The sequence below is a fragment of the Copadichromis virginalis genome, linkage group LG5, assembly GCF_057382275.1.
Source record: "Copadichromis virginalis isolate Kocher_CV1m ecotype Utaka linkage group LG5, C_Virginalis_male_GT1.1, whole genome shotgun sequence".
Lineage (NCBI taxonomy): Eukaryota > Metazoa > Chordata > Actinopteri > Cichliformes > Cichlidae > Copadichromis > Copadichromis virginalis.
The window spans coordinates 26986434-27006160 of record NC_140622.1 but is presented as its reverse complement, the minus strand read 5'-3'; the positions used below and the strand labels follow the sequence as shown (position 1 = coordinate 27006160).

Below are 19727 nucleotides of genomic sequence, written 5' to 3'. Positions count from 1 at the left end.
CTCAGGCATGCACCATATTTTATTTTGATCTATCCATCCATCTATATATCTATATATCTATCTAGATATCTATCTATATATATATATATATAGATAGATCTATCTAGATAGATAGATCTATCTAGATAGATAGATCTATCTAGATAGATAGATCTATCTAGATATATCTATCTCTCTATCTAGATATATCTATCTCTCTCTCTCTCTCTCTCTCTCTCTATCTATCTATCTATCTATCTATCTATCTATCTATCTATCTATCTATATATATGTAGGGAGAGAGAGAGAGAGAGAGTCCAGATTAAGTCTTGAAAAACTGGCAGTTTCCTCACATCAGCTTGGCAGGATTATAAAGGTCAACAAAACTGCAGTATCTTTATCCACAAAACTGATGTGCACATATCCTCAAATGACTCAACCCAACCAACTTCTACATGCTGCCAAAGATCCCTCTGTGAATGTGGCCTTGAAGTCCTTGAACGTTTGTGCAGAAAAATGTGGGATTTGGATTTTTAAATGTTGAAGACTAATCCGCTGCCAGTTGTTTTCACTTTGACGTGAATTTTATTTATTCATTTATTCAATTTTGGTGTTGATCAGCGTCAAAAATAAATTCTCGTTACATCCACTGCATTGCAAAAACACATGGAGGAAAAAAAAATGATGTAGAGCAATTACATTTTGTTGATACAGATGTTTAACAGCTGAGCTTGGACCGCTTGGGTTAGAAAAGCTCAAAGAAATGCTGGAAAAAAAGAAAAAAAAAAAAAAGAAAGAAAAGAAAAACACAGCTGGAGATTTGTAGGCAATACATGACAAGCTACAGATCTCCATTTATTTAAAAAAAAGAAAAAAAAAAGTAAGTTTACACCAAGGCAGGTGGACAAATAAGGAAAAAACAAAACAAAAAAAACAATCATTGGCTGGCTATTAGGGATATAATATTTATAGATATATTTATATATATTACAAAACAATTTAACAATATAACAATATAAATCCCTGTAAAAAGCAATAAATGTTCACATTAGATGTTGTAACACACTTTAACAAAATAAGCCATAGGTACATTTTACAAGACAGCAGTGAGATACTGGGGAAATAATATATAGGCAGGTGTGAGTCTCTCACGAGATAAAAAGCTTCACCCCTGTGGAGCGGAGCCTCAAAACAGTTAGTCTGACTGAAGTGATAAAGTGACATAATTCATGCTTGTAAAATGAAGTGAAGTTTTGTTCCGAGACAATCAGGAAGCGGATCGCTTCAGCGCATCCCGGCCTTCGTGCCTCGCGTTTGTCTCAGCGCGGTCCAAGATCCGAGTTTCCTCGCGATGCCAGGATTTAATGATGTCATACTTTTGCTCACTGGATTTTAGGCAGTAACACTGATAGTATAGTGCAAACTGGACAGAGCTGCTTATTCCTCGTGTCAAATTAAAACAGGTGCAAACGCTCAGCAGGATAACATTTAAGACAAGAAATAAAGGACAAAAACATAAATATCAAAAAACTTTTATCAGTATAAAAAGTAATAAGGTTATTCATTTTAATCAATAGTCTGGCAAAAAGGCCTCAGAAATGTTCTCGGATTTTTACAAATTAAGTGCCTGTAAGAATGTCCTCAGACGAGCGACTCCATGCTCTCTGCGGGGTCCGACTCGTCTGCGATCACCACCGCCCCATTAGTGTCCATGTGCATGGGGCTCAGGCCACACTCTCGGTTACTGACCAGGCTGAGCATGGCTTTGTAAAGGTACTGGTACTGCTCCTGTGCACACAAACACAAAAATAGGCACCAAGTTCACTCTAAAGATCACTTAATTTTTTTAATATAATCACAAGCATGTCTAGGTACCACCATCAAAGGACGTTTCTGTTACAAACAGATGAATGAAAGTAACTTTTGCAGTGAGTCACCTAAAAAGTAGAAACATCCAGTTCGCCAGCCTTTTTGCCCAAATGATCCATTTATGAATTCTCACCACATACCATAGAAAGCTTTAAAAAAAATTATACTAGATGGTGAACACCATGAGGCATTTAGCAGCTAAAGCCAAAGACATTTTGTCAGGAATTGGTGAAGAAAACAGAGCTTAAGGAAAACTGGACAAAGCCAAGAATACTAATGGAGCTCCATCTCTGCTGAATGAAAAGTGTGCTTGATGTGAAGACACCTGGCAATTTGTGTATCTGCCAGCCTGTTTTTCTGCCTGCTGTTGACAAGAAAATAATCAATGCAGCAGTAAATGCAGCTTAAGGCAGTATTAATTGACTTTCTGGCCACTTGGGGGCAGCAGAACAAGCTGTAAACGCAACAATGTCAATCGCAAGCTAATGAAGTTGATATGCAAAAGGTGTTAGCAACCCAATCCAAATCTATTTATACTTCCGGCAGATACAGAGCAACATTTAGCATTAATTCAGAGGCCCATTCGGAGCAGATACTCGTTTTTAGTTGGGTTTTATGGAAAATGGTGACAGTAGACTACACAGTAAAGCACTGTGCAAGCAGACAATCCACTTCAACTTCAAAGGTGTTTGACATGCTTGTTAAAGGAAAAAAAAAAAATGATAAAAATATTTGACAATTGTAACACAAAATTTTAGGCACTCGATGTTTTACCACAGTGTGAACTTACTATGTCAGTGAAGACTCCTGGCCTCATGAGATTGATCATCTTAGCCACCTGATAGATGTCGACAACACCCTCGTTCTCCAGCTGCTGGGACAGCGTGGTGAGGGCACAGAGCATTCCTGCTGACACTGCTCCATACCTGAGAGGAGATACCCAGAATCAGCTCTGCTGGCTGTTTTCCTATTTTTGTGTTATCGCCTTAATGACTGCATATGTAGGGCTAATTTCTTGTATGTCGCTTTATAGCTTGAATACAGCTACTACAAATAAGCTGCTGACGTTATGCATAGTCACTGCTGGTTTCTGGACTACTGTTTTGGTTTTGTTTGTTTTTTTAAACCGCAAACACTACACGTTCGTTCTGCAGCAACTTATCAAGTAAAATGTTGCCAGGCCTAAAAGTAAACTTTGCTTTCTTATTTATTCAACTCTAATTGGGACAAAATGAACATCATGTTCTATTTAAGGAAGACTTGAATGTAGCGCTTGTGACCACAAACTCATACCAAAGGGTTAATTAGGCATGGCAAAATTATTAAGTGTCATAAATTGTTATTTTTGCCCTGCACATGCATACTAGTCAAAGACATCGGAAAGGTTCTTCCTCCCTCCCCCAAAGTTAACGGTTTCACTTTGCCATGTCCCTTTCACATTGAATAGTTCCTTGTGCTTATATCACTCTTAAACTGAGGTTAGATCATTGTGATCTTCATTGTGTGCTCTAAAGACTGACATGTCACAACACAGTATCACTCAAGGTTATCGGACACTGAGAGAAATGGCTGTCAGCGAGTACACTTGAATCACAATGCCTCGGCAGTCTCTGCACTAGAATCCAGTTGAACTGCATAATGTTTGATTGAATGGTTTAACATTACCAGTTAAGAGTCATGCATGCAGTTGCATATAGAAAGCACTGATGGAGGTCACAACTACATTTGCCACCACTGTAAATAACTGAATAAGTAAAAGTGAGAAAAACGTCAAATTAATTAATATAAAATAAAAGGTAGTGTGCCAATTTAAAGGCAAAGTTGTAAGCAAATTAAATTAATTGGGCAGTAAGATGTGTTTCCCACTGACCTCTAATACTACTGGGTGTCTTTCTGCAAGACTCACAACAAGTTAATTTATAAAGAAAAAGAAATCATCACTGCACTGAATCAAAGAAAGCAAAAACCTGGCTGCATACAGCTTCCCTTGTAAGTCATAAGCATCCCATCATGTTCACACCTAGTATATAAATGAGTGGGGGAACACTGGGGCTGTTTTTTTGCTCTTTGACAACTACAGGGAGCAAACAGATTTATTTTTCATTTTGAGGACATTGTGCAATGAGAACTATTCTGATAGGCGCTGCTGTTACCAACAGCAGCTAAGTATTTGTACAGACGTCTGGAGGAAAGACATCAGCTGGGAACATGGAAAACGTTTTGGTTGCCTGGTTACTAAAAACACTTCTGGCGTTTTGGTTTATCCTCCAAGTGCACACACTTAAGGATTTTTCAAAGCCCAAGCCATGGAAAGCACTCCATCTGTATCCCACTCGTGAAGACCCTACATGAAGACCCTACAATGTCACCACATCTACCAAAAATTAAGTTAACATCTGAGGAGACCTTCCCTTCTGAACTCTTCACATTTAGATTAACTTAACTTGAACCTTAACCCAAAAATTATTTAGTCTTTTCTCATCACAAAAGCCATAAAGGTAAATATAAACATACTCATCATGCACAATAGTGGGGCCATCTCGAGTCATGGCTTCCTCCTTGATGACACTAATGAGCTCGAAGGTGCTGCTGAGAGGGGCATCAGGGTTTGGCCATTTAGGGCACTGGAAATGCCTCACCTCCAGAACGTAATCGTCCTGTTGGAGAAGAAGAGCGCACACCCATGACATGTTTAATTAGGATTCTACACATTACAGCATTTCCCCACTGAAATAAAATGTAATAAAGATGATGAACTCCTGACGTGATGCGTCATGTAATAATAACCCAACACTGATGTAATGAGGCAGAGGAGCAGCTACCTGTGTGGCCTCTAGAATGAAGTCATGGATGATGATCTGCTCCTCGTTGGAGAGGCACAGTCTGTCCTTACTGATGAGTGTGACAGTGAAGGCGATGCAGTTCATGGCCTCTTCGCGACTCGGCCAGTAAACAAATTCATCCTCAGCCTGCAGGGAAACCATGAAAGAAACCTGGTATTTACTTTTTCACTAATGATTCATTTTCATTCTAAATGTTCACGTACAAACGGCGCACGTCCATCAGAAACTGCGGGACAGACAAATAAGAAACTTCAGAGAAAAATTGTATATTCTTCCTCCATTACTTACCAGGCCGTGGTTGTCGGGCAACATGACAATAATTTGAGCGTTATGGTCCCAAATCATTCTCCAGAAGTCTGTGGTGGTATGAGGCAAAGGATGCTGGGTAATGATGAACTCATTGCTCCTGTAGTAGCCCTGAAATGACAGACAGTGAGCTTTTAGTTTTTCTCAAGGCCACAGCACTCATGCATATGAAATATTTCCCACACTAAAAAAAAAACCTTAAACATAGTTAGGTCCATAATTTGTGGAAAAAGTAATTTTGCCTCTGTACACCACCACAGGTGATTTTAAATCAAACAACTGAAATGTGAATGAAATGCAGATTTGAGTTCAGTTGAAATTAAATTTCGAATTAAATGTTTAAGAATTCCAGGCATTTTAATACAAGAGATCCAAAATTTAGTAAAGAATTGACTGACGACCACATTTCATGTCCAGGTGAAGCTTTGTAATTTCACGACAAATGAAGAAGACATAACATCTGAAGCAGATTCAATGTAGTTTTGCAGTTTTTCCTTGTAATTTGAAATAAACAATCAGGAGACGCTTTCATGAATGTAAATACAGAGGGTTTACGACATGGTGCAAACCACTGGTTACGCTCAGGAACGAGAAGAGCAGATCAGACTTTGTCGGGAAACATTTAAAAGAACTCTGAAACAAAGACTTCAGACCGATGAACCGAGACTAATGTACCAGCATGATGACGAGACAGGAATACGGAGAAGGAGAGAAACAAGCATGACACGTCATCTGTCAAACAGGGTGGAGGCAATGTTAATGGCATGGGCATGTATGGCTGGAAATGGAACTCAGTCCCTAGTTCTTATTGATGATGTGACTGCTGACAGAAGCAGCAGGATGAAATGTGACATGTTCAGGGCTATACTCTGCTCAGATTCAGCCAAATGCTGCAGAACCGATCACATAGTAAAGACAATGTGGTGGTTTTGTGAGGTAGAACTATAAAATTCATGTCTCTGCTCAACAAATTATGGACCTACTTGTAACCTCCACATCACAATCACCATCATTGTCATTTAAATATAGATCGCTCTTTCAGAACTAGCCAGGGACACCGCTACAAACTAGTCTATAGCTCTAACTCTGGTTCATTTATAGCTATTTTCTCAGACACTCAGCACTGTCCCTGTCAAACAATTGCAAGACAGGAAACATCAGTCAATAAAATTCTTCAAAAAAAGACCACCCCAAAACACAAAAAACCCCACAATGACAAAGAGTAAACAAACAAACAAAAAATCTCTCAGGAGCTATCACACTGTACCATTATGTAGGATGCATTAATGTAATCTGTTCCTTTCATGCCAGGCAGAGTGGCGAGTCCAACCCTTGCTCGCTCCGCTGTTGAGAGGCAGAGATAGAAAAACACATTTTGAATCAGAACCCCGGCCTCTGTAATATTGCACTGACTGATAATGCACACATTTATTACCAGTCCCGACTGTTGCTATAGCAACAAGGACCTCCTTTTCCATCATCAGGGTTTCACCAAGGCATGGAAAGATTAACTTATAGGACTACGGCAACCGATTTTAATGTTGGAAATATGAATAAAGAGAGGCTGCAAAATCTGCCATAAGCAAATCTGAGTCCAATTCTCATTTCCTTTCATTTACAAAATTAACCAACACAAGATTGATACGATTCGTGGAAGATTATTTAAACACATTCTTGCCGAGAGCTTGTTCGACATGACCTTGGTTCGCCGAAGCCTCGGCTCCATGTCAAGTATGCGGTTGTAAATACTCACAGGGAACCACTGAGGAATTGCGGTTCTTTTCCTTGTTGCAGTCTTTGTGGGCGCTGAAGCACTCCACAAAGCGTGTGTTGCACTGAGTCAGCAGCTGGCGAGAGAGAAGGCAAAATTAGATTTTAGTCCGGAGAGTCGCTGTAAATTAAAATCAAACACATAAAAACTAAGATATAATACTGTTTAAACCCCAAAATCAACAGCAAGTCTTTCACATTAATAACAAGCATGTGAATCTCAGGAGGAAGTGACATTATGTGGGAGCAATTAGTTTGTCTCTCCTGATGTTGAAAGAGCAGGAGCTTAATGAAACATTCATCAAGCTTTGCATAAGGCGGCAGGGGTGACAGACATGACTTTATTAGCATCAACATCAGAGACGCTCTCAATTTATTTCTGTCTGCGAGTGGAAAGCCGCCTGCGTGTTGCTAACAAGCTTCTGAGTCAAAGACCACCTCAAATGCAGCTGATGGAGCCACTGCTGACGCAGACAGCTCGTCTAACGCGACTAGTTAGACTTGCGCGCTTACTAACCCTGAACTGCTTCTCCAGCCGTGTGCGGCCTGTTGAGTTGGGTGTAAGGACGCTGTTGACATAGCTGTGAAGCTGCCAGGCGGGCACCTCCGTCTCTCTGCTCAGGATAGCCTCCATTAAAGCATCGTGGATGAAAACATACTGCTCCTGGTGGGAGACAAAAGGTATAGAGCATTCAGAAATGTTTCAATGTATCTTTATATTTTGCTTCCAAGGAGCCAGATTCTTTTAAAGTAGTCTCCAGCAATATCTCTCCAGGCTTTTTGAAGGTGTTTCAAAGTTTTTATTTTGACAACGCTCTCTTTTCGCTCATTTTCAGTCCAGTCGTTATACCTAAACAGTCTCACAGGAATTTTTTGTTTTGTTTGTTAAGTCACTTGACACTGACCTACGAATCATTCAAACATAAAAAGGCACCAAACTCAAAGGATGAATCAGTGATGTGTCAACACATAAAAGACAACGCAGCAAAGAACTGATTTTAAATTGTATCTTTAGGCACTTTGCTACTGGTAACCTGCTGCAAAAGCACAAAATTTGTTCCCATTTGTTTTGTTGAATATGTGAAAAAAGCCAGAGACAACAGGCACAAAATAGTGTTTTCCCTCCAACCAGATGATTCCCAAAGAGCTTTAAAAAAAACAGAGGAAGATGGACATGTGGAGAACAAAGGAGCCATTCTTACCAGAAAAAGCTGATGTATCCCAAATTACGTAAGAACTAGACTTCATCCAGTTATAGCCACCAAGCCGATTTACTTTTATTGACAAAAAGTGAGTTTATTAATTAAAATGCTTATTTAAAATGATTGTTAGGAAAAAAACATTATTATTATTATACATTTTTAATTCCAAGTACTCTTCCATGCCAAGTTTTAGCATTGTTTACTGAAGATAAAAATCAGACATCTACAGACATTATAAAAACAATATATTTAATTAAAATATAAATGATTAGATCATAAATATTGGATTCTGCAGAGTAACTAGTAGAGTCAGTCAAAAGAAATAAAAAAAGAAAACAAAACATTTAATCTGAATTTGTCCGATTCCCCTTTAAAAGTTGCTTCCTGGAAATCTTTCACTGCAGACGTCAAACTGACAGCAGGCAGAAACCTCTCTGTCAAACTGAACCTTTCACGGTGAGGATCATCAGTGCTGATCAGAGCTGGGTCTGCCGCTATGAGCCCGATACCAAAAGGCAGTTTTCAGTTTGAAGAGTTTGCAGGTCAGGAGCGTGACCAGGAGTCTGCTTTTTGTTGGACATTCTCAGGGTTGTATGCCGTGAGGTGGGTCAGCCTGTCATTGTGGACTTCTAATGTAACATCCAAATCTTTGACAGTGAAATCAAAACTACAATACCTGCCTCTAACATTTAGTGAGGGTATTAAGATAAAATATGTAATATCTGGTTAAATTAACTGTTTTTTCCAAGGTAAACTGGTACTAAAAAGCTTACATGAAACCGTGGAAGAGACAACAACATCACATTTCCTGACAGTTGTCTGTGAACTGATCTCATAGAGAAGATAGCAGGAATATAAATGGATAGGGGCAGCAGGTAACTATGACCAATCATCCCATAGTTAAAAAAATGACTAAAGTGCTGCCAGAGGACAGCCAGTATGGACTCATTCTGGTCTCACCACATCACATTTTGCTCTGCGTGTTGCATTGAAACTGCAGGAAGCGTGACCTTTACCTGAGCTTAGAGTATCAAAGTGAACAGCTTTCATAACTCCCTATCCATCTTTAATCAGAGATGACCTTTAGAGACATTTCCCAGAGTAACTGATTATTTAGTGCTTCTTACCTCAGTCTGGACTAGGTAGTTGCGTTGTGTGCGGATATGTTTGAGAAAATCCAGGACGCTGACTGTGCTTTTGTCCTTGATTTGTTGCAGCATGCTGTCAATGACAATGTATGTTCCGGTGCGCCCCACGCCTGCACTGAAGAGCAGAGCGACAAGCAATATAAGCAAACCCGTACAGGAAGCTTTTGGCCAGGTCAGCAAAAATGAGCCTAATGCTAATAAGTAACACTCATCTAGCCCAGGAGCTAAGTAATAATGATGTACCTGCAGTGCACCAGGACAGGGCCCATGTCTGCAGCACGAGCTGCAGACGAGCGGTTGATGAAGGTGAGGACAGGAAGGGTGTACTCCGGTACTCCCATGTCAGGCCACTGAGTGTAGTGATACTGGACCACAATGCGCTCATTTAGTTTCCCTTTCGGGTTCCCCTTCTGCCCCTGAAAGACATCAGAAACAACATTTCTGAGCACGGAACAAAATAGTCGGGAGATAAACAGCATAGCATTTGAAATCTCCCACTCAGCATTTCTAAACAGAAAAAAATAAAAATATAAATAAAAATAAAGCCTTTATTTGTTCTTTACAACATTATAATGCGTGTCCTAGCGTAAGCATGTACAAAAAACTCTGGATCTCCCCGTGGTTACCCATGAACTGTGTACGGCTGGCTACTGAAAGAAAAATGGGTGATGAATGAATAGAAAAACTCGCACCGTTCACCTTTACACAAGGACATCCTGTGACTGCTCTGTGCTGTTTGGGTCCACATAATCCCTTAGAGGGTAGGGATACTACAAATCAATATTTCTCAGTGATTGCTTTTATTCTGTCCTGACGCAAATTTGGCACGGCCTCCGTTCACAGGACATGAGGGCTCACTAATGGTTTGATGAATATGACATTTTACTCTGTAACCTGCCCACAATCACTTAAAGTTCTATCCCCACAACAAAAACAAGTTCTAATATTAAGAATAGTTGTTACTAAATATTCGTTTCCAGGAAATGACTGGTGCAAGGTAGTCACTATGGTTACTGAATGTCTGGGGGTGGGGACCATACCAAAATGAATGATAATGAAAGCTGCGTTAAGATTTAACAGTCAGAGAGAGAGAACATGTTGGATAAATGTGACCTGATAAATCTGATTACCCTTATAAATCTGTCCTGATTTCATTTTTTGGGAAGGTTTTTAATTATAATCCACAAACCCCCGCGCCCCCCTCCAAAAAAAAAACATGACGCATCTCATGTTACACATGGATACAACCTTGGCTTGATCCGTTGATCTGTTCAGTGTAATCAGATGTTTCCCACTAATTCCAAATTGGAACAATATTAATAATTTTCAGAGTACACAAAAATTCTCTGCCATTAGAGCAGATTCATATTTACGAAATACATTTCTGAAGCAGGCAGATGTCGACCAGTGTTTTCTTTTGACTGGACCGTGATGTCGATGTTTCAATATTTCAGCAGGTTCAACCCACTAAGACAAAGTTTATTATAGTGCAAGTGTCTGGTTACCTTTTTAACTTTAGTGTTCCTAATGAGGAAACGGCGCAATGTGTAGCAAGCGTGCACTTTGGTGCTTTTCAGGGTCACCACGATGCTTCCATACTGCTCGCTGTTCTCTGTTGGCCAGTACTGGTCACATTTCCTCTGAAACACACAGCATGCACAGAGTTACATTTGAACCTATCTGAATTACAGTCAAATGTTTGCTTCGATTATGCGATAGATCAAAGTGAACCTACTCTTCCTTTCTCCACAAGGTTCGTGATCATGACTATGACTCCAGTGTTCTGCTCCCACACCATCCTCCAGAAGTCCTCGAATGTAGACTTGAGAGGGCCCTGAGCAGCTATATAAGCTCTGGGCTGGTTGTAGCCCTGAAAACAGGAGAGTGGAGGGAGTGTTGTTTACTGGTAAGATGCAATCACTCCTCTATCAATATTCCTGATATAGCTGATGCAACCGATTTACTGGCGAAACATTTGCCGGTCATGAAATTCACTCCTTGAGCTGACAGTAATGATACGTATTCATGCATGAATACATTTCTCAAATATAAATGTAAAAAATTTTATTACTATCTGTCAGGTTTATGACTTGGACACCTCGATTGATATTTTAAACAAAGCTGTCAGCAAGCCGTTTAGCACTGCCAATAACTCTTTCACATCGCACTATTGCTTCATTCAAGTCGCTGTTCAGCTGAAGCGGTTCAGACTCGCAACCTTTCCATTTCAAAAACAAAAAAAAAAGAAAAGTAAACCTTCAACAATGTTAAGTGGCTGGTTGAACTCACATCCACATAGTTGGCATTAATGTAATCCGAATGTTTGGCATCTTTTCCTGCCAAAGCCCGTAATTTCACCCGGCTGTGGTCGTCTAAGGGGAAGCATTGACATATTTGTGAGAATTATTAAAAAGATGAAAACCCGTTTTATGAACACTATTGGAATCCAAAGCGGCAGACGTAATCAGATTTTACAGCTGACTCACAGGCCACAATGTTGATGTATCTGTTTTTGTGCTTGTTGTCAGGATGATTGGAATGTTCTGCTGTGATTTTCAGGTCGGCTGTGGAGCGTTGGACCTCCTGCAGGGAGGGAAAAAAAATAAACAGAAATTGATTTTATTAAGGAGGCTAGATCTAACAGAATTACATTCTAAAAAGAAGTTATATTTACTCAAAATCTCAGTGTTCTTTCTGATACTATATTGTTGGGGAAGTTTTATTTTTTTCCACCCTACAGATCTCCCCTGTGCACAGCTCATAGCCCCCAATTTAAAGCCGAACCTCTAGCATGGATTCTGTGCCTTATTCAAGGACGCTTCAGAGCAGATGCTTGCTGCAACTGGGGCTTGAACTCGAGCCTCTAGTAGAACAGCCTTCTTCTTTTCTACAGCACGATGCATTCAGTCACCCCCCCAAAAAAACAATCACGTCCAAAACGGCTTCGTCGTGGTGCATTTGAACATTGCGCACACAGGCATCACATTACATGACCCCAATTAGAAGGAATACACTGGGGGTGAAGCTTTTGCCTCCTTTCTTAACCTAGTTACACAGAGAGTGTGTTCCCGTCCGGTCAACCGGCAGACAGACCTTCTCTAATTAACCTTCATCACTCTGGTCTCTCTCTCCATCTTTCTCTCAACCATCTGTTCAAAATTAGCAACCCCGCGCACGAGTGTGTGCATGATATAATGTCCAACCATTGTTCAGATTTGGCAGGCCCATTTGGAGAGAGCGTGCACAAAAGATAAATTCTGCGCTCAGTAGTTTAGCAGTATCAGCACTAGTTTATGTGCTTTTATGCAAATTTACGTAATTTTTTCTTTTTTTTTTTTACTTCAAAGAAAATCTGGAAACTTCTCATTTGGTTTGTTGGGTTTGGACTGGTGTGAAAACCCCTTAGTAGATGTATCTAAAATAATGGAAAGTGAAGATTGCAGTGACAAGATTTTCATAAAGCTTGACCTCTGACCTTTAGATTGATCGAACTTGCCTGAGATTACATTAGATACAGATACACAGCCTGTCTGACTCGGTGACAACAACATACCATTGGCCTTTTATGGCTGAGCGGTAAACTACACAGAGGAAGACTACGAGGAAAGTTCTTCCCTCGAGCAGAGTGTGGCGAGGTTTGTGGCGTGAAAGCAAAGCAGATCCACTGGATTGGCTCGATTTTATGGTTCTTTGTCTAAGTGAAAGAAATACATAAAACGCAGCAACAACACAGTAATTATTTTAAAAAGCTTTTCGTACCCTTTCCACTCGCTCATCTCCATTCATGGTGATGCTCCTTTATCAATAAACCTTCAGGACCTTTTCTTTTGTAAATACAAATGAGTAGTAAAGGACTGCAAGACCTGCTGTCAGCACAAAGTTGTCAAAACTGCCCAATCAAAGAGCTGCATGTTGGCATACATGACCTCTTGTTTAGTTTGTAGGTAACGTAAAGCAGAGTAGAACTAAAAGGCAACAATGGATGTTTTAGCTCCTTCATGCAGACCAACAAAACCCAGCTCTGATGTAAAACACGACTCTGTACGCAGCGAGGGTTAACAATGCTTCACAATGTTGTGTCAAAAGAGTACCTCAAACTCCTCAGCAAAACCCTGCATGTTGTTTTTGTAGAGCTCCATGACGTGTTTCACAAACTGCTTAACAGGGATGGCCTCCATGTCATCTGCAGGGGAAGCAGTAAAAACAGCAAGTGCCCATTATGTCATCGCTTTTTTACTCACTAACAGAAATTAAAGAAATTTGTGACTTTGTTTACTTTTACGCGGCATCACTACATCAGTGAGACTGGTAGATTATTTTTAACAAAAGGAAAAGATTTAAAAAATAAATAAATAACCAAGTGACCTCTATCACAAACACCTAGATTTTGGCATTTTGAGCTGTACAGGAAGACACATCTGTCTCATCTGAGCCAAATCAGCTCCAAATCACACATGAAAGATCTTTGATAAGGCTGGTCAGCATCACACAGGGACAGTGCAGGAGACCCAGCTGTCATCGCTGCCGATTCTGGCCAATGTCTTAACTAATACACACTAGCAGCTGGGGCCTCCGAGGCTTTTACTTGCCTCAGTGGCTACAGCATAGAGGTGAATTCTTGCCTATTAATCTGGTCATTTATCAAAGTGTCTTTTTTCCATCTATATTAGTGTCAAGAGACTTATCAGCCTGATCAGTTCATCAGAGTAGCTCTGGGTGAAATGTGGCTTTGTGGCAGCTAGAAAGTGTAATAGACTAAGGCTGATTAGGCCCATTCTTGACAGGACATAAAGCTGAACAAAAGGTGGGCTTAAAGGTCCCACGGCTCCATTTCAAACTTCTGAATCACTACAAATACACACAAATAGATAAGCAGAGAGAAAATATAGTGGGGGGAAAAAGAGAGGAACAAAAAAACAAACAACAAGAGAAACAAGGGAAGAAACGAAGAAAGAGCAATAAAAACAGAGTGCATGCAGAGTCAATACTAGCATCATGATTATAGCTCGACTGATGTCACAGCCTTGAAATGTCCCTGAGCTTAAAGCGACTGTGAAAGTAAAGTCTGATATCGACTAGCTGCCACTCCACTGCTGCCTGGGACAATAAGGGCTAAGAAAAGCCAGTCACACAACTTCTACAGTGCTGTTTCCGGAGTCAATTCACATGTAAATGAACAGAAACTGCAAAGCAGACATTAAGGTAATACAGAAAACCCTTTGAAAAGATTTAATGACGCCTTGTAAATGTGCAATACATCAGTAGACATAAATCGATAAAAGTCAGTCAAGATTCCATTAGTCCTCTGTTTATGTCTTAAAAAAAACTATTTTTAAGGTTACAGAACAGATTTAATAAACTAAATTTAAGTTTTGTCTTAAATCTTTTTATGGTTAAAAAACAGATTTATTAGATCAGACTCAAAATTTCTGCAATGGGAACATCTGCAACAGTGATTCCTTATATTTGTAGTCTGATAAATTACCTCTTCACTGGCACCATCATGTACCTGAACCATTTATGGATTACCTTTAGCAAACAAATGCTGATCTGCTACTGTTAGCCTAAAGCGGTGGAGAACTTGAGAAAACACTTCAGCCATTACTTTATTTTTTGGTTCATTTAAATCACTTTTAGCAAACTTCAACTTGCTTGTTGTCCAACTTTTTTTTTGCACATTAACTAATACAATACAGTACTTTTTTAAAGCCACAACCTCACATACAAATCATACCAAACAGGCTTCATGCAAGTCCCGTTTCAGTCTGATGTGTGACAAAGTACACGCTGGCTGATAAATTAAATTTCTGGCACAGTATAGAAAACATAGCTCACCTGGTATAGGGATGACTGGGATATTCTCATTGGCCACCACCCGTGGAGAGCTGCTCTCCTCCACATAAAAGTGAGCTGTCTGGAAAAATCTCCTGCAGGGACCCAGAGAGATAAGTATAGTGAATGTGGCACAGTAAACCCACCCACTATCAGCTCAAATGATGCAGCCAAGTGTATTGAGGGAGTCGTTAGCCGGTTGTTCTCAGATCCGGTCCGTCAACATCAGCATAGAAATGTTGAACAGAATGACAACAGCAGAAAACTCCTAATGAAAACCCCAGAGAAGTTAGGACACAGCTGATCGCACACAGAGTGAGTGGCTCCTGGAAACAGAGCCTTCGCTGACTATAGGGACCAGGTAAACAACTCACGGTGACACGCTGCAGCGCCGAGCCGAGTTTGGCTCTTTATGCAAACCGAAGACAACTAATCCAAACACATTTTCTCTTCTCAGGGCCTCTTTCAAGGGACTTTGAGGACAAGGAAATCAACTTCAAGATGCATTTTCTGGAGTAAATACTCATTGTTGGCAGCAGCTGCTGCCTCTGCTGCTGCTCAAAAAGCTGTTTCAAAAAGCCTGGATCTTTGCAAATACTGCCAGGACAATTCAATCAAAATTTTCATACAGCCTGAAGTTCAGAGTTCACAGAGTGACAAACTGCAAGCAGCCATGCTCTTTCGTAAGTATTGAGGTTATTTATCTGGTGATATTAAAACAGATTTGTAAAAAGGTCAGCTGTGCATTAAAAATAATCAGCAGCTCTAGCGTGACTGACAACAACCAGTGAGGAACCGGAACACCTGGTATACCAACTCGCATGCAATCTGTCCTATAAGACCCACGTTTCATCCCAGTGCTAACATACCCCAGTTTTAACCCTACCTGTACGCCATGCAGAGGAGGGAGCAGATGCTAGTCATTCTTAGAGAGATGAAACCGAAACAAAAAGGTGGAACTGCATTTAAAAAGAAAATGCACAAAGAGAGGAGCCAAACAGAGACTGTGACAGAGAGAATTGATAGAGAGAAAAGAGAGCGCGAGAGAGGAAAGGTGAAAACAAACGGGGGAGGAGCGCTCCCCCCGGTTTCAGTCGCAGCCTCCCGATCTAATGGCCTCCTTTGAGGGCAGATGTGGTCCTGCTAACTAATCGGCATCGTCCATGTCGTCTTCCTGACTCTCAGAAGAGCAGCTTGCATTAAGGCCAGTTTAACAGCTTTATTAATGAATTCCAATTAAGAAGAAAAAGAAAAGAAAGAAGGAAAAAAAAGAGGTGGGACTGGGTTTGTTCTCGGTTTTATATCTGTCAGTTTTCAGCCAACACCTTGAGCCTCACAGGCTTCCAGATGGGCAACACCAGCAATTAACACCAGACTCATAACCTCAGATAAACCCAAACAGGGAAGCTTTAATAGATAATTCACTGGCCACACATTTCTCCATAGACGCCTCTAAAAATCAAATGTATGGTGGAATTAAGCCGATATGATAATGAACAAAACATCTGGAACTAGAGAAACTCACGGGTTTAGCCTCTGTGTCACTAAGAGAGACCACGCAGAGGATGAAGAGTAAACGGCTTGATTTCATCTTTCACCGTAGCCTTTTCCCTAAGGGAAGCAGGCATTGTCTGTGAAGTGTCTGAGCTGTCACAACAGCAGCTGCGATGGCCATTTCAAATCTCAAAGCTGCCCCTGCTTTTCTACTCAAATACCCAAACTCTCGCTAACCGAATCTGTACAGTCATCTTGCTTTCAGCTCTGGTTTTTTACACCTCTGTGGAGCCAATAACCCCGCTTTTAATTATATCTCACTGTTTTATTATCTGTCACAGCAAGGTGATATAAACATTTGCTGTGGCGATCAAATCAAAAAAACAAAAAAAAAAAAAAACATTTAAATGCATTTAACACATTTCAAATATTTATTTCTAAAGAGTCTATAAACAAATAAAATCCTTTACAAGTAGCGGCAGTAAATATACACAGGACCAGCTGAGGAAGTAGCCTACAGTGCCATTTGTTACTCATTAACCAGCCGACATGTGCTTGTGGCCTGGCCTGTGTAATTACTCGGGCTCCAATAGCATGGCTGGAAATTAGCCCAGCAGATGAAGACACAGCTGGGACCCATGCTGGCATTGCGGGGCCTTCAGGTCTCCTGCCCCTCACCCAAGTGGGTGATGGGCAAAATGTACAAAGCAAAGGGAAGAAAGCAGCATTAGTACCCTTGCTAAGCCCAAACCATGCTGAGGACACTTAAACGCAGGTGGTTTACTTAGTAGAAAACATAAACAGAGAAAAAAAATGCATTCAAGAGGTCCAGTGTGAGTGAGGGGCAGCTGTATTTTTATACCTCTAAAGGAGGAATCAGAGACATCATCATCCCCACACCCAGTAAAGATAAGGCTTTTTATTTTCAATAAAAGGCTACAGCACTTCATCATAGCAATTTACTGTTCTAACAAACTAAGATGGAGCCCCGGGAATGAGGTTGTGAACTCTCTCTCACCTCCAGTAGACCATCACAATTAGCAGCATGATGAGGCACAGCAGAGTGAGAGCAGACACCACCACCAAGGGGACAATCCACACCATCCTGCCCATCCCCGGGTGAGGTGGCGGCATCCCATTGGACATGGTGGTTCTGTCTGAAAGACAAAACAAACACATGTTAAATGTCTAAATATGTCGTACCGACTTATACAGTTTCATCTGTGCTCTTATAAAGTGCCTCCGTGAATATATTTAAAGGCTATTCTGATGTTTTGTTCGCAGATAAAATGGAAATCTTGGAACAGAGTAGGGTTAGTCTTTGCGTCTTCTCTTCAGTTAAACGCTGGGACACTATGCTAGGCTTTTCTCCATTAATTCTATAATGTTCACGAAATAAATTGTTTCCTAAAATTAAAAGCCTAGACAGAAGTCATTATGGAAAAAAACAAAAACAAACACAAACACAAATCAAGGAGAGAACAAACACATTTTACAAGAGCTCAAGATTAACTCTAATTAGATGATTAAAACAATGTGATTGGGTTGGTTGATCAGATTCAAAAGAAAACCGCAGTGTTGTTTGTTTATATTGTTATTGATAATCACTAACGGCAACTGCCTTTTAACATTTTTCAGTGCCACTTCTAGTATTTTCATGGTTTGTTGAGGGGGAAATAAGACAAAAAAAAGAGGCAAAGACATCTTCATAAATGCTCTCCCTCGAAACAAACTCTTTTAAAACATGCTTAAAGGAATTCCTTGAGGCGCAGTCCCTCTGGCAGACAGCCTACTTCTTCCTTCAGGTCTCTGTGTTGTAGTGACACAAACGCCTGGGGCTCCGTCTTTGACCGAGATGGTAACCAGTGTAGTTAGCGTCTTATATCAAGTTATTTGTTCTGCTAAACTGGTCTCTTTAAGTGCTGGTGGTGTTTACAGAACTGTGCTTTGGAAAGAAGTCTTGCCTCGCACAACAGCCGACAACAAGGGAAAAAAGGCTTAACAAGAGTTCAAAAGATTTTTCAGTATGAGGAGGGGAAAAAAAAGAAATAAAAAACAACAACACAGGAATCGAAATGTCCTGCTCACCAGTGTGGACAGAGAAAGGCCAGCTGTTTGCATTTTCATTTTCAGTGGGGATCTTTGTAGGTAAATTCTTGGGAATTTGCGTCTTTACGCTGCTATTACGCGGCTCCTGAGTGGACACTGGGTTTACACCTGTAGGGTTGCTCTCCACGTCTTCACCAGTGCTCGGAGGTACTGTGGTGCCTTTAACTGTAGGTTTCCCTTCTCCTTTCTCTTTGGCTGTGGATGCGGGGGTGGGGATTAAAGGTTTTTTGGCCAGAGTGCTGTTTGCTTGTTTCTCCCCATTGTCAGTTCCAGTCTTTTCCTTCTTCTTCTTCTGCTGCTCTTCCTCCTCCTCCTTCTCCCCATCTTTCTCGCCTTCCTCCCCCTCCTCTTCACCCTCGTGCGGAGCATTATTCTCCTCAGACGCGTTGTCTGTCTCGGAGCCCTGAGGTGGCGTCTGCTCGTTGTTGGACTTTGCGGGCGCGGTGGATGGACGAGTGGGGTTCTGAGTGGCTTGAGGCGCCTGCGTGGGCCAAACAGAGCTGGGCATGGAGGAGATGACCCCTCCGCCGACACCCAAGCCTGCCAGCAAGGTGCTCGTCACTACCGATGCCACCGTGGCCTGGCTGCCACTAGAAGAGGGGCCCATCCCTGTTGCCATGGAGACAATGGAGAAGTGGATACCAGAGGACGTCCACGTGGAGGAACCAGAACTGATTGGAGCCATGTCTGCTGAGGACGCAGGAGAAACTGTGGGCTGAGGGAGATGGGCAGAGAGGGGGGGGGAAATGGTTACCCAACAGAATATGACATGAACGTCACTGAGATGCAAAAAGAAATGTGCACTGCCATCTTCTGGTCAACTAACCATCCCAGTCTTCACAATTCGAGATCCTTCAAAAATTCTTGTTGTATTAGCTGTGAAACAAAAGAGGGAGGGACATAAAATATTTATATATTCATCTATTAGTGCATTTGAAGACGGAACAAAGGCCTTAGAGTACACCTGCTGTGACCACATACCTCTGAACAACAGTGTTTGGCTAAAATCACTGCGCAGATCATGTTGACACACTGCCTGCACTCTGAACAGGTACAGGATGTCAGGGGAAACGTTAGTGATGACTGCTTTCTGTAAGAGAAAACACACATAAAATACTGTCAATTCTAACTGAAATTGCATCGTAATAGATGAACACATTTGAAAAGGCAGATGC

The 19727-nt window shown here is 41.0% G+C and overlaps 1 protein-coding gene across 1 annotated transcript in view; it reads right to left on the bottom strand.

Moving 5' to 3' along the window:
• Positions 1-786: 786 nt before the first annotated feature.
• ca16b (carbonic anhydrase XVI b) overlaps positions 787-19727 on the bottom strand; it is a 110653-nt gene continuing 91712 nt past the window's right edge. The window contains exons 10-29 of the mRNA XM_085457110.1: positions 19534-19642; positions 19379-19428; positions 18532-19267; positions 17462-17600; positions 14953-15044; positions 13209-13300; positions 11604-11700; positions 11407-11489; positions 10853-10987; positions 10623-10757; positions 9361-9533; positions 9097-9232; positions 7285-7431; positions 6751-6844; positions 6265-6341; positions 4980-5108; positions 4671-4817; positions 4363-4505; positions 2639-2774; positions 787-1767 (exon numbers count right to left, since the gene is read on the bottom strand). Coding sequence (XP_085313236.1) covers positions 1621-1767; positions 2639-2774; positions 4363-4505; positions 4671-4817; positions 4980-5108; positions 6265-6341; positions 6751-6844; positions 7285-7431; positions 9097-9232; positions 9361-9533; positions 10623-10757; positions 10853-10987; positions 11407-11489; positions 11604-11700; positions 13209-13300; positions 14953-15044; positions 17462-17600; positions 18532-19267; positions 19379-19428; positions 19534-19642 — 2997 coding nt within the window. The 3' untranslated portion in view covers positions 787-1620. The remainder of the gene's footprint in view (positions 1768-2638; positions 2775-4362; positions 4506-4670; positions 4818-4979; positions 5109-6264; positions 6342-6750; positions 6845-7284; positions 7432-9096; positions 9233-9360; positions 9534-10622; positions 10758-10852; positions 10988-11406; positions 11490-11603; positions 11701-13208; positions 13301-14952; positions 15045-17461; positions 17601-18531; positions 19268-19378; positions 19429-19533; positions 19643-19727) is intronic.